Source organism: Coturnix japonica, chromosome 13, assembly GCF_054131305.1.
Source record: "Coturnix japonica strain WE chromosome 13, WE-NBRP24, whole genome shotgun sequence".
Taxonomy (NCBI): Eukaryota; Metazoa; Chordata; class Aves; order Galliformes; family Phasianidae; genus Coturnix; species Coturnix japonica.
The window spans coordinates 12,813,948-12,827,867 of record NC_140675.1 but is presented as its reverse complement, the minus strand read 5'-3'; the positions used below and the strand labels follow the sequence as shown (position 1 = coordinate 12,827,867).

At 58.2% G+C, this 13,920-nt stretch overlaps 2 protein-coding genes across 5 annotated transcripts; one reads left to right on the top strand and one right to left on the bottom strand.

Annotated features, from left to right (window-relative positions):
* Positions 1 to 890: 890 nt before the first annotated feature.
* Positions 891 to 5,246, bottom strand: MIEF2 (mitochondrial elongation factor 2). Its single transcript, XM_015876551.3, has 4 exons — positions 5,192 to 5,246; positions 4,592 to 4,744; positions 3,925 to 4,114; positions 891 to 3,173 (listed from the first exon to the last, which is right to left on the bottom strand). Exons 2-4 carry the CDS (start codon positions 4,736 to 4,738, stop codon positions 2,119 to 2,121), a joined length of 1,392 nt encoding a protein of 463 aa, XP_015732037.2. The 5' UTR covers positions 4,739 to 4,744; positions 5,192 to 5,246; the 3' UTR covers positions 891 to 2,118.
* FLII (FLII actin remodeling protein) lies at positions 4,649 to 13,834 on the top strand. Of its 4 annotated transcripts, none has more exons than XM_085513924.1 (30): positions 4,649 to 5,068; positions 5,974 to 6,084; positions 6,609 to 6,680; positions 6,801 to 6,881; positions 7,098 to 7,183; positions 7,316 to 7,477; positions 7,560 to 7,663; positions 7,741 to 7,916; positions 8,023 to 8,180; positions 8,314 to 8,398; positions 8,589 to 8,736; positions 8,814 to 8,947; positions 9,017 to 9,229; positions 9,304 to 9,483; positions 9,558 to 9,640; positions 9,725 to 9,799; positions 10,032 to 10,115; positions 10,185 to 10,356; positions 10,431 to 10,535; positions 10,730 to 10,921; positions 11,010 to 11,198; positions 11,285 to 11,424; positions 11,517 to 11,742; positions 12,029 to 12,183; positions 12,272 to 12,332; positions 12,426 to 12,554; positions 12,650 to 12,756; positions 12,974 to 13,079; positions 13,152 to 13,217; positions 13,298 to 13,834. In XM_085513924.1, exons 1-30 carry the CDS (start codon positions 5,003 to 5,005, stop codon positions 13,430 to 13,432), a joined length of 3,801 nt encoding a protein of 1,266 aa, XP_085370050.1. In that variant the 5' UTR covers positions 4,649 to 5,002; the 3' UTR covers positions 13,433 to 13,834. The 4 variants fall into 4 exon arrangements, with proteins under 4 accessions (XP_085370050.1, XP_085370051.1, XP_015732024.2 ...); XM_085513925.1 differs by having other exon boundaries at positions 8,589 to 8,740; positions 8,818 to 8,947; XM_015876538.3 differs by lacking the exon at positions 4,649 to 5,068 and adding an exon at positions 5,306 to 5,422.
* The last annotated feature ends 86 nt before the right edge of the window (positions 13,835 to 13,920 follow it).

The following is a 13,920-nucleotide window of genomic DNA, read 5'->3' as shown; positions in this document are numbered from 1 at the left end:
TCTTGTTTCTTGCACATAGTTTAGACTGAGCTCCTTGAGAAAAAAGCCAACCTAACTCCTCCCTCTCTGTTTGGGCTTTCTCTGCATCAAAGCAAGTAGCTCCACAAGACTCCCTTGTCCTCCTCTGGCAGAGGACAGTACTCAGCTGCTCCCCCAAGGCCTCCAGCGTTGCTCAGGACACTGCTGAGCAGAGAGCAGTTCCCATAGCTCAGTACTAAGGTGATACATGAAGCAACTGGAGTGGGCAGGAGGCTGAAGCACTGCCTAGGGGGTAGCTCAAAGCAGAGGAGACCACAGCAGCACAGGCTCATTTTCAGCTCTGCGCAAGAAAGAAGAGCTTTCAAGTCTACAGAAGTAGCTATCAGACCTATGGAGTACAGTCAGGAGAACCTACATTGCATTTCTCTGTACCCCTCTCTCCCACTATTAACAGCTGTAACCTAAAAATACAAACCTACTGTCTAAAATAACAGGATTAGAAGGCTTCGTAATGCAATCAGCCAGCTGGCTAAAGCATGGCTAGAGCTGGGCAGCCTCCAAATGGCAACAGCAGCAGAAAGAATCTGCATAGCACACAGGTTTAGCATTGCTGATGGCATTTGCCATTACCAGCTCTACTGGTTTAACCCCGGTTAGTGTTCAGGCAGCTGAGCAGTTAGGGCTGCTGGCTAAACAGCAAAGAGCTCAGCATCCAGGCAGCACTGGGTGCTTTATGTGGTGGTCTGCAAGAGGAAGAGAAAAGCCGTGCACCATGGGGTCCAAGTGCTGCCACGCTCTGCACAGGGTGTACCCCAGCTGCACTGCTTCCAGGAATGCTGCCACAGCAGGAGCTCAGCTTCAGCCCTTACTACGGGACAGGAGGCAAAACATATGAGATGAGAGAACCAGTGTACACAGCAAGGATTTATTCTTGTCACTAACACTTGGGAAGTTGCTCGAAGGAACAAACCAAGTCGTCTTCAGATTAGGAGGAAAGGCATAGTGATTTTTTTATCCTCCCGTAAACAAGATGGTTGTAAAGAAAACTAAACCACAACAGATGCTCACACTAAAGCCCACAGGATTTCACCATCTCTACCAGTGTGCAAAAACAGCATCGCTCTTCCCATTAAATATAAGAATGTATTCCTTCACACATGGATTACAATCAGAAACAAAACCTACCAGCAGCCACTCAAAGGCAAAAAAAACCAAAACGACAAAAAGATACTCAAACAAAATAGATCTTAATGAAAAGAAGTACAAACCACCTCTTGCCTTCTTGCAAGTACTCTGCTCTGTGCATCAATCCAGTCCTTTCCTGCCCCACACCACGAGGCTTCGGGGCAACAGGACATTAAAACAGCAGCAACACATACGTGAAAAGGTCACTTGACAGGCTGGGAGGGGACACCATGGCCTGTTAGATGGGCACTGGTGTCCACCAGGAGGCTGCAGCTCCTGTAGCTGTCAGCCCATGCTGCAGCACAGCAGCTCAGAGAATGGGCCATGGAGAGCCCTCCTTGGGGGCAGAGTTGATGCTGTAAGAACAGCCGGCAGCGCTGAGCTCGGGCTGTCATTTGGTACCTGAAATGATTTCCAAAGAGTAACCCTGCCATGGCATTACCTTGCAGCATCCACTGTTCCCTGGCATGGAACAATGTTCCCACCTCACCCCATGGCACTGCATGACTGAGCTCGGTGCTCACAGAAGGACCCACGCAGCACATCATAAGCCATGAAGTTTGTAGCAGCATCAAGGGATGTGCGTGCTCCAAGGGGCAGGGGAAGCTCTGAACTGCTCAGGTCTCTGTTTGGAGCACAGGGGGAGCCTAGAGGTTGGGATGGCAGGCTGGGAAGGAGCAGTTTGCTGAGATCCAGCAGCCAAACTTGTTCCATGTTGGTTCCCAGCAGATGGGACTTTGCTTTAGGGCTGCATTCCCTGTGGGTAAGGCAGAGCCCCACAGCAAATGGCTTCTTACACCATCACCCATTACTCTCAGGCACGTTTTATTCAGAAAGGAAATACTTTTGTTCATAAAGTGCAAGAACTTGGCCTCCTGCCGACTAGTCAACTAGAAGCAGCACAACCCAGACAGCTGAGGAACACCCCACGCTCAGGAGCTCCCGCTGCACCAGTCACTTCTCTGTCAGCAGGAGTCCTGGCTCAGACACAGCCCTATAGAGCAGGAAGCCCATCTCCTCTATTTCCTCTTCCAGCAGGTCACAGAAAAGGTTGACTTTGGGGTTGAAGTAGCAAGGCAGGACCCCATTCTCCAGGTAACCCACCAGCTCCTCAAGCACTTGCTGGAACCTGGTGGCCAGGCTTTCCTCTGCCCAGTCTGACTCAGTGGTGCTCAGGTGAAGGATGACGTGTGCCACGGGGCTGCCGCTCAGCTTGTGCAGGGCAGGATGGATCCTGCAGACCGCATTCAGGATACGGAGGCAGTGCTGCCGAGCGCCAGCATCACCAGCATCCAACTCCTTCACCTTCAAGACCTCCGCCCTGCCAAAGCTCTCGAGCCAGAGGTTTTCCACCAGTCCTTCAGGAGGAGCGGCCAGAAGAACTTTGTCCTCCATTTCCACCACTGGGAAGAGGCCGATGCTCAGCTCAACCTGATCGTGTTTGACATCCAGCCTCAGCTCCCGGGAGGCCACGAGCGGGCGGATGACCGTCCCCAGCAGGCTGCCTATGGCCGGCCAGTTGATGGAGGCCACCAACATCTTGTGTAGGGTCTCGTTGAGCACATTGGAGGAGAGGTACTGGCCCACGAGAAACCTGTCCCAGGGGCTGCGCCCACGAGGGAAATACTCCAAGTCAGTCCTTTTGATCATCCAGTACCGGGGGTTTCTCACAATGGTGTCCTCGCCTGGGATGAGGCTCCAGAGAGTGGCATCCAGGACTACTGGCAGCATGAAGTGGATGTGGTCAGCAGCAAGAGCTCCGAGGCCATCGAGCAGGGGACCGCTGAGGAAGAGGCTGCCAAAGGGCAGCTCCGGGCACTTGTTCTGTAAGAAGCTCTGAAGCTCAGCACAGATGCTCCGGGCCAGCTGCTGGGCAACTGCCACTTGCTCCTCAGACATAGGGAGGTGGATGCTGTAGTGTGAGAGCAGTTTCTCCTGCAGTGTGAGGCAGCAGGGAGTGCTGGACTCGACTTGAGGAAGCTCTGGGGGCGCTGGGCAGACCCTGGGTTCTGCAAGAAGGGGATGGGGCAAAGGCAAGGAAGAAGTCATGGATCAGCCAACACATCTTCTCATGCCACAGCCATAAAGAAAGCACCTGCTGAAGTCCCAGCTCTCAGCCTTTGGCCACAAAGCTGATGTTGCCAGGAGAGGCACAGAATAACAGCACTTTCCAGCCAACACAGGGCTTAATCCAAACCCCAAACCCAACAGCACCCAGCTAGAGGTGGCTAAGCCCAGCTAAACAGCAGCAGCCAGCCAAAGCACAAACCACCAGGCTCCTTCACAAGGCTCAGTCCCACTGCTCACCCCTACCCTAACAGCTCCTTGATTGCTGAGTCCTGAATCAATCCCACTCTGGGTGCAGTGCCTCAGGACCTGCCCAGCACCAGGCTGGGCTGCTTTCCTACTCAGAAAACACCACCTTTGCAGCCAGCTGGACAAGCCAGCCTTTGTCTGCAGCAGTTCACAGGCACATCTTCCTCCCTAGACAGAGCTGACCCAAAAACCAAGCGCTGTTCAACAGGAAACAAAGGCAAGGCAGCCTCTACCAACCAACTGGCTGAGTTATCAGACCAACCAACCAGCAGTTATCAGAGGAGCTGCTACTGAGGCACTGCCAAAAAAGGGGCCGCAGCTTGGGAGCCTCCCAAGGGGGAAGACACAATCGGGTCAGCTTTCCGGTCACAGAGCTAAAAATAAAGCCCAGCTCCCAGGCACAGGCACAGCCAGCCAAGGTGATCTTCACCCACACGCACCCACCGTAAGCATCAGCTGGTGCTGGTGGTGGAGCCGGGGAGAGCAGGGGTTCGCTCAGGTCTTCCCTTCTCTGCTTCTTGGGAGGTTTTGGTGTTGCCTTGATCAGAGCCAAGTCCTGCCAGCTCTCCTCCAGGCTCTTCTGCTCAGCTTTAGGATCATCTTCCTCTCGAGGGCTCGTGGCTCGATCTATCAGCTGGTGGGAGAGACACATGGAGGGGATGTGTGTGTGGGCTACAAAACCCACACCTCACCCAGAGAACAAGCAGTGAGGGCTCCCCCATCCCAACTGCACTGAGAGCTGCAGGCCCCAAATAGCCTTGTTCACATACGGGGCTGCTCTACCTGCTGCTGCTCATGCAAACACAGAGATGCTACAGATGGCAGAGGGGGAGATCAGAGACCCGAGATCAGCAGCCCCCTTTACATAAGGCTGTTATTGCTGGGAGAGCAAAGAGACCCAGGGAGGATCCAAAGGGAAAACCTGCACAGACAAATTGTTCAATCAGCAGCACATCCCACCCCAAAGCAGGGAGGGGACGGCACAGACAGGGTAACAGTCACACACAGCTCTTCTATGGCTCTGGGAGTCTCATAGATGCACGCAGGGTTCCCGAAGACAACGAGGCACGTCTCTGGGACGCAAAGTGGCATATCACAGCCCCAGCCTCACCCGTTTGACGGCCAACGTGGCGATGGCGAGCACGGCCGCTCCGCTGACGCCCAGCACCAGCCTGGCGTTGGCCAGCAGCAGGTCCAGGACGCTGCCCAGCCCGCTGTCATCCCGCCGCTTGCCCCGCTGCTGCGAGAACTCAGCCATGGTCACCTGCGGGAAGGAGGAGGAAGGTGCGGTGCGATCTGACAGCGGGGAGCCGGCTCCGTAATGACACCCGGCGTGTAACGGCCATGGGGGGAAGGCGGAGAGGCCAGTAGGACGCGAGCTGCGGGGCAGCCGCCACCACGGCCGACCTTCAGGCCCACGGATCCCGCTGCTGCCGGCTGCGGTGGTGGCGCCGGGCCGGACCAAGGGTCACCCCATAAAGATCCGGCCGCCAACAGATGGGGACGGGACGAGGGGGCTGCAATGGCACCACGGAAGGAGCCGGCACAAAATCAGCCCCCTTCACCGAGCTGCCAAGGGCAAACAAAGGTAGGACAGCCAACAGCACTGACTGACGGTACTACCCGCGGTTATTTCCTTCTCCTCACCCCAACTCCGAGCCCATCTCACCCCGCACCCCGGGACGCCCCATAGCCCCCCCCCCCCACTTACCCCGCAGCTCCCAGCGGGGCGGACCAGCAGCCCGTGCTGGCGCGCCGGCGCGCCCGCAATTCGCAGCGCAGCCAATGAACGCAAAGCTCTTTGGCCCCGCCTCCAATTAGCGTCAGGGCGGGGCGGGGTGTTGGGGCGGTGGCGCGTCCCGCCGGGTTCCCCGCAGTCATGGCGGCCACCGGGGTGCTGCCCTTCGTCCGCGGCGTCGACCTGAGCGGTAACGACTTCAAGGTGCGGGGCGGCACCTGCTGTAGGGGCGGTACCCGGTGTGGGGCGGTACCGGGTGTAGGGCGGTACCCGGTATGGGGCGGTACCCGGTGTGGGGCCGGGAGGGGTGGGGGGAGAGCCGGCGGAAGTGCCATGGATGGGAGGGACTGTCAGGCCTGTCCGCTCCCCGCCAGGCCCGGACATCCCCGAGGTCCCCGCTTAGGGCCGGTCAGTCCCGGCCCTTGTTGTGACCCTGGCAGGCCCTGCTGTGTGAGCGGGGCTTTGGAAGGCCGGGAGGTGTCAGCCCACAGTCCTCATCCTGTAGGGCTGGGTGATGTCATCCCCAAATCCCAGTCCTGTAGGGCTGGGTGACCTCAGTCCGCAGATCCCAGTCCCATAAGGCTCCCGTCCTTAAATCCCATCCTTAAATCCCGTTCTCATGGGGCTGGGTGATCCCAGTCCCCAGCTCCATAATACTGGGTGATCTGTCCCTCAGCAGCCACACAGCACCAGCCCTGTCTCTCCATTGTCACCCCATGGGTCATACAGTTTCTCTTACCTTCATGCCCACACAGGGTGGCTACTTCCCAGAGCATGTGAAGGCCATGACCAGCCTGCGCTGGCTGAAGCTGAACCACACAGGGCTCTGCTACCTGCCCGAGGAGCTGGCTGCCCTGCAGAAGCTGGTGAGCAAACAGGGGATGGGGCACTTGGGGGGGCTGCAGAGCCAAGAACCTGCTGCCTGCCTGCCTCGTGTGCCAGCGTCTAATAATAGGGCTGAGTGAGGAAGTGTGGTTGAAATTGGATGCAGGAGTTGTTAGGAAAGGGGCTGAGGCTGATGTGTACTGGGTTTCACCTTGTTTTCTTAGCAAACCAGACCAGAAACCACACTCTCTTCCTCTGCCTGTTAATAGAAGGGAAGGGTGAAAGTTTATGGGGAGAATTAAAGGTTTGGGCTCTCTTAGCAAAAGAGGAAAAAGAAAAAAAAGCAGCAGCCAGCAGCTGCCTGGAATTCTTCCCTGGCAGCTCGAGTTCTGTGCGTAGCTGTTGGTGGAGCCCATGGCTGAGCTTTGCTCTGGTGGTTCCTACAGCATATTATGGACATGCTGGAGCCCCCCACCCAGTCTGGGACCCCAACAGCCCCATATGGGTCAGGGCTGAGCTCTGCTCCCCTCACTACTCACTGGGGCTTTGTCCTGATTCCCCACAGGAGCACCTGTCCGTCAGCCACAACAGCCTTACCACGCTTCATGGCGAGCTGTCCAGCCTGCCCTGCCTCCGGGTGAGTGTCCCGTTGTGCACCCCATGCAGTGGGGATGGTGGGCTCTGGTCCTCCTGAGGGGCTCAGCAGTTGCTGGAGCCGGGTGGTGGCTGCAGTCATTCCTCTCTGTCCACTTTGAAGGCAATCGTGGCACGTGCAAACAGCCTGAAGAACTCAGGAGTCCCCGATGACATCTTCCAGCTGGAGGATCTTTCAGTGCTGGTAAGTGCTGACTCTCCATGCTGCCCTTTCCCACAGTAAGAGCTCCAGCCTGGGCTCCTGGTCACGCTCCTTTGTGCTCTTCAAGGACGCACGTGGGACTGAAGAGCATCTGGAACGTGGTCCCAAAGATGCCCCGTGATCCTTGGGGGTGGGTGGTAGTTGTGTTATGGGGGACCCATCCCAGGACTGAGGATGATTCCTGCTTTCATCCCCCAGGACCTGAGCCGCAACCATCTGACTGAGTGTCCCCGGGAGCTGGAGAATGCCAAGAACATGTTGGTGCTCAACCTGGGCCACAACAGGTGGGGATCCTGGCAGCACAGCTCCCCTTACCGTGACCACCTCCACCCGTCACCTCCACTCCCCTCTTCACTCTGGGTCCCCCTCTTTGGGTTGGATCCAGGGCCACCCTGAAGGTCCCCATGTCCCCGCAGTATCGAGACCATCCCTAATCAGCTTTTCATCAACCTCACGGACCTGCTTTACCTTGACCTGAGCAACAACAAGCTGGAGAGCCTCCCTCCGCAGATGAGACGCCTGGTGCACCTCCAGACCCTCATCCTCAATGACAACCCCCTGCTGCACGCACAGCTCCGGTACGGCTCCATTTTGTGGCTGGTTCCCAAGATAGTGGAGCCACGCAGGGCCATGCCCTGATGCTGTCTCTGTGATACACAGGCAGCTCCCGGCAATGACAGCCCTGCAGACCCTGCACCTCCGGAACACACAACGCACACAGAACAACCTGCCCACCAGCCTGGAGAGCCTGGTCAACCTGGCAGGTAGGGCTGTGTTGGGGTGTTGCATCGGGGCTGTCCTGGTGTGTGTCCTGGTGGCCTCAGCCCCATTTGTTCCCCAGATGTGGACCTGTCCTGCAATGACCTCAGCCGTGTTCCCGAGTGCCTCTACACGCTGGGCAGCCTGCGGCGCCTCAACCTCAGCAGCAACAAGATCACTGAGCTGTCCCTGTGCATCGACCAGTGGACACAGCTGGAGACCCTCAACCTGTCCCGCAATGAGCTCACCTCCCTGCCTGTGCGTGTTGTCCCCATCCCTCCGTCATGTCCCCACTCCTCCATCGTGTCCCTTCCCTGGCTGCAGTGCCAGCCCCCACCCGACCACCTCCCCCTTCCTTCCCCAGTCTGCCATCTGCAAGCTGACCAAGCTGAAGAAGATGTACCTCAACTCCAACAAGCTCGACTTCGATGGGATCCCCTCAGGCATTGGCAAGCTCTCCAACCTGGAGGAGTTCATGGCGGCCAACAACAACCTGGAGCTCATCCCTGAGAGCTTGTGCAGGTAGGGGGCAGCCCCCGGCCAGATTTGAGCTGTCCCCAAGAGGGGACACGTGGAGGTGGGAGATGATGGGGTGGAGGGTCCTGAAGAATGCAACCCTGGCACAGCCCTGTCTCAGCATCCCCCCACCCTGCAGGTGCTCCAAGCTGCGGAAGCTGGTGCTGAACAAGAACCGCCTGGTGACGCTGCCAGAGGCCATTCACTTCCTGACAGATGTGGAGGTGAGAGCCCAGCACTGTGTGTACCCCTGGGGTCTGAGGGATGGGGTGAGGGCAGGGCGCTGCCTGCAGCCTGGTGCATGGTCCCCCATCATCTCCCCAGAGCTTGCAGTGCTTTGAGCACTCCCATCCTACCTCACATCCTTGGTGTTTCCGTGCCTCAGAGCACTGAGTTCTCCCATCCCCTTGGCAGGTCCTGGATGTGCGTGAGAACCCCAACCTGGTGATGCCCCCAAAGCCAGCAGAGCGGACGTCAGAGTGGTACAACATCGACTTCTCCCTGCAGAACCAGCTCCGCCTGGCCGGAGCCTCACCAGCCACCGTGGCAGCTGCTGCAGCAGGCAAGTGGACAAGGAGGCACGGCCCTGTGCCATGCCTGGGGGGTCCCGCTGCTTCTCACCCGTCCCACTGTCCCCAGGGAGCAGCACCAAGGACCCACTGGCCCGCAAGATGCGTCTGCGGCGGCGCAAGGACTCAGCCCAGGATGACCAGGCCAAGCAGGTGCTGAAGGGAATGTCAGATGTGGCCCAGGAGAAGAACAAGAAGATAGAGGTAGGTCTGCGTCCAGCCCTGTCCCACCACAGGGTGTCCCACCTGGGTGACCCATCCCTGTCCATGCAGGAGAGTGGGGAAGCAAAAGCTCCGGATCTGAAGACACGGCGCTGGGACCAGGGCCTGGAGAAGCCCCAGCTGGACTACTCAGAGTTCTTCAGTGAGGATGTGGGGCAGCTGCCTGGCCTCAGCATTTGGCAGATCGAGAACTTTGTGCCCACGCTGGTGGATGATGCCTTCTATGGGAAGTTCTACGAGGCCGATTGCTACATTGTGCTTAAGGTACAGCAGGGCAGTGGGGATCCCTGTGTCCCCAGGGCATTTTGCAGCCCTTCTCACACCCTGTCCCTCCACAGACCTTCCTGGATGAGAACGGCTCCCTCAGCTGGGAGATCTACTACTGGATTGGGCAGGAGGCCACTCTGGACAAGAAGGCGTGTTCTGCCATCCACGCCGTCAACCTGCGCAACTACCTGGGGGCCGAATGTCGCTGCATCCGTGAGGAGATGGGGGATGAGAGCGATGAGTTCCTCCAGGTGAGGTTGTCCCAGTGCTCCACACAGCACCAGCCTTCCATTCCCCACCCTCACCCCCTTTTCTTTGCCCCCAGGTTTTTGATAATGACATCTCCTACATCGAGGGTGGCACGGCCAGCGGGTTCTTCACTGTTGAGGACACTCAGTACATCACCAGGTAGGGCTGGGGGCAGGCGGCTGGGAGGGGGGACACGGGGCAGGTGGTGCCCCATGTTCAGTCATGGCCATCTCTCTCCCCCAGGCTGTACCGTGTCTATGGGAAGAAGAACATCAAGCTGGAGCCGGTGGCACTGAAAGGGACATCCCTAGACCCCCGGTGAGCAGGGAAGGAGTGAGGGAACATACGGGTCCCTGAAAAGGGACAGGGAGCCGGGTCCAAGCCAAGACAGTGTGGCTGCAGCTTTGGGGTGGAAATGAGCTGCCCTTCAAGACCAGGGATTCAAATCCCATGCAGAGGCTTTACCTGCTTCACAAAGACCCCAAGTGTGGGGAGGATGGTGGTGCATCCTGCTCCCTTCCTCACCTGCTTTTATCTCCATGTTCTCCAGCTTTGTCTTTCTCCTGGACCACGGTCTGGAGCTTTTTGTGTGGCGGGGAAGCCGGGCCACGCTGAGCAGCACCACCAAGGCCAGGTTAGAGCTGGGATCCTGGGCTGGGGACCAAAGGTAGCAGGGAGCCCAGCTCACCCTGCACTCCCACAGGCTCTTTGCTGAGAAGATCAACAAGAACGAGCGCAAGGGCAAAGCAGAGATCACACTGCTCTGCCAGGGCCAGGAGAGCCCCGAGTTCTGGGATGTTCTGGGGGGGCAGCCCGAGGAGATCCAGCCCTGTGTCCCCGATGACTTCCAGCCCCACAAACCCAAGCTGTACAAGGTGAGGAGTTGCCGCCCTCTGTGGGGTCACCCTGTGCCACAGCCATCCTCACCCCGTGTCCCTGTTCTCTGCAGGTTGGCTTGGGGCTGGGTTACCTGGAGCTGCCCCAGATCAACTACAAGCTGTCGGTAGAGCACAAGAAGAGTCTGAAGGCTGATCTGATGCCTGAGATGCGCCTGGTAGGACATAGGATGGGGAGGGAGGCTCTCCTGTTCTGACCCGTGAGATGGGTTCTGCTCTCTCCCTGCCTCCAGCCATGCTCTGGGGTATCCTGGGTGCAGGATGCTCAGCTTATCCCAGCTGGCCTTGGGGAGCATTCCAGCCTGGGAAAAGCTCAGCAGTACCTGACCCTGTCCCTCCTTTGTGTCCCCAGCTGCAGAGCCTGCTGGACACCAAGAACGTGTACATCCTGGACTGCTGGTCTGATGTCTTTATCTGGATCGGGAGGAAATCTTCACGGCTGGTGCGAGCAGCAGCACTGAAGCTGAGCCAGGAGCTGTGCGGGATGCTGCACCGCCCCAAGCACGCCATGGTCACACGGAACCTGGAGGGCACCGAGTGTCAGGTGGGGGGACACTGATCTGAAGGGCAGGGATGGGGTTACACCTGGAGCCTTCCGCTCCATCTCCTTACCCCATATCCTCTGCATTTAGGTATTCAAATCCAAGTTCAAGAACTGGGATGACGTCCTGCAAGTGGACTATACCCGCAACGCTGAGAACGTGCTGCAGGAGGGCGGCCTGGCTGGCAAAGTGCGCAAGGATGCTGAGAAGAAGGACCAGATGAAGGCTGACCTCACCGCACTCTTCCTGCCCCGGCAGCCCCCCATGCCCCTCAGTGAGGTAGGGCTGGGGATGCCCCACGTGTCCCCCGTGGCAGCAGCAGGTCTGGGGCTCCGTGGGCTGACTGGGCACATGGGGATCCACAGGCAGAGCAGCTGATGGAGGAGTGGAATGAGGACCTGGATGGGATGGAGGGCTTTGTGCTGGAGGGCAAGAAATTCGCACGGCTGCCCGAGGAGGAGTTTGGCCACTTCCACACACATGACTGCTACGTCTTCCTCTGCAGGTAAACACAGTTTGTCCCTCCTGGGGCTACTGAGCCCCTGCATCCCCCATTACCCTGCCCAGATCCCACCTCATGCCTGTCCCTGCACTCAGGTACTGGGTGCCAGTAGAATACGAGGAGGAGGAGGAGAAGGAAAAGAAGAGTAAAGGCAAAGAGGAAGAGGAGGGTGAGGAAGAGGAGGAGGAGAAACAACCTGAAGAAGACTTCCAGTGCATTGTGTACTTCTGGCAGGGCCGTGAGGCCTCCAACATGGGCTGGCTCACCTTCACCTTCAGCCTACAAAAGAAGTTTGAGAGTCTCTTCCCAGGCAAACTAGAGGTGAGTCCCTGTGCTGGGATTCCCTTGTACTGCCCATGGGGAACTGCTCCATAACCCAGCCCAGGCAGCCCCAGCCCTAAGGATCCCCCTGTGTGCTCCTGGAGGAGTAATATGGGGTCCTCCTGCTTGGCCTTGCTGCTCCCCTGTCCCCCTCTTTCCCTGGACAGAGGGCAGGGGGTAGCAGCTGAGATGAAGATGGCACAGAGGTGCCAGCAGCCACCCACACACCTGGAGCTTGGGGTTGTGTTGGGGGCCCCCTGCCCCTGCTAACACCCACCTTGCCCAGGTGGTGCGCATGACCCAGCAGCAGGAGAACCCCAAGTTCCTGTCACACTTCAAGAGGAGGTTCGTCATCCACCGGGGCAAGCGGAAGGAGAAGACCATCCCACCCCAACCCAGCCTCTACCACATCCGCACCAATGGTGGAGCCCTCTGCACCAGGTCAGCTCCCCCTGACCTGTTGGTGCTGCCCAGGAACGCTGGGGGACCACAGCTCCTACTGATGGTGCCTCATGGGCTTCTCTTCTAGGTGCATCCAGATCAACACAGACGCTGGGCTGCTCAATTCTGAGTTCTGCTTCATCCTCAAGGTACTGCCTGAGGCTGACTCTGTTTCCCCAGCAGCAAGGGAGGGGAGGGGGACCAGCCACACATCCCCAACCCCACCATTCTGCTCTCCCCAGGTCCCATTTGAGAGCACAGATAACCAGGGCATTGTCTACACCTGGGTGGGACGAGCTGCTGACCCTGACGAGGCCAAGCTGGCTGAGGACATTATGAACAATATGTTTGATGACTCCTACAGCAAGCAGGTGATGGGAATGGGGCTGTTTGGCTCAGCACGACCTTACCTGAGAGCTGTGAGGGATGGAAGAACCCGGCCATAACACTACCCTTGTTCTCACAGGTGATCAACGAGGGAGAAGAGCCTGAAAACTTCTTCTGGGTGGGCATCGGGAGCCAGAAACCTTATGATGAAGATGCTGAATACATGAAGCACTCCCGGCTCTTCAGGTGGGTTCTGGCCCAGGATGGGATGGTCCCATTCCTTGTCTCGCAGTGACACACCAGCCTTCAATAGGGGACATAAGCCTCTGGGCTCCTCGCAATGGACAAAGCCTCTCCTTGCTGTCTTTCCATCCCTGGGCACCCCGTGGCTCAAATAACTCCTCCATCACCGAGTGCTTACGACCTCGTGCCACTGCTGTACTCCCCTCTGTCTCTCCTGTAGGTGCTCCAATGAGAAGGGCTATTTTGCCGTGTCAGAGAAGTGCTCTGATTTCTGCCAGGACGACCTGGCTGACGATGACATCATGCTGCTGGACAACGGGCAGGAGGTGAGCGGGGTGTGGGGCTGCGCGGTGCCCACCCGGATCCACAGCTGAGCCCATCTGCACATCTTTCCTCAGGTCTACATGTGGGTGGGCACCCAGACCAGCCAGGTGGAGATCAAGCTGAGCCTCAAAGCGTGCCAGGTAAGGCACTGAAGCACCTTCATCACCCCTCGGGTCTCTCTCCCATGCTGGGTGGGCTCTGATCGTGTCCCACACCCCAGGTCTACATCCAACACATGCGCTCCAAGGACCCCACGCGGCCCCGCAAGCTGCGGTTGGTGAGGAAAGGCAACGAGCCCTGGCCCTTCACACGCTGCTTCCACGCCTGGAGTGTCTTCCGTAAGCCCCCAGCGTAAGGGCCTGGGGGAGGGGAACACCCCACACTGAACCCCCCCCACCCCCAGCATTCTGCACCACTCATGCCTGCACTCAACTGCTGGATCCGCTTCTCTCTGAGCTGGGGCCAGTGGGGGGCACTGGGGTGTCCCTATATCCTCCCTTCTCCCAGCCCCTTCCCCTCTTTAGAGGCACATGGGGCAGTGTGGGGCCCTGCCTCCATCCTGCTCAGGGAAATTGTGGCTCCAAAGCAGCAAGAAGCTCCCTGCAGCTGGGGAGCAGGGGAGGATGCTTTGCTAAAGAGCACTGGGGGGGTTAGAGAGAAGCTCTCACCCTTTTTTGTGGTCCTGGAGAGATAGGACCGACCCCAAACAAGGCTGGACTATCAGCATCATATCAATAAAGGCTGCATTGTCACCACACAACTGTGCCAGGCTCTGACTGTGCCCCTCTGGCTCCCATATGGGGGCACAGCAGCCCCCCTCCACTCTAAGCCCATCCTCAGTGT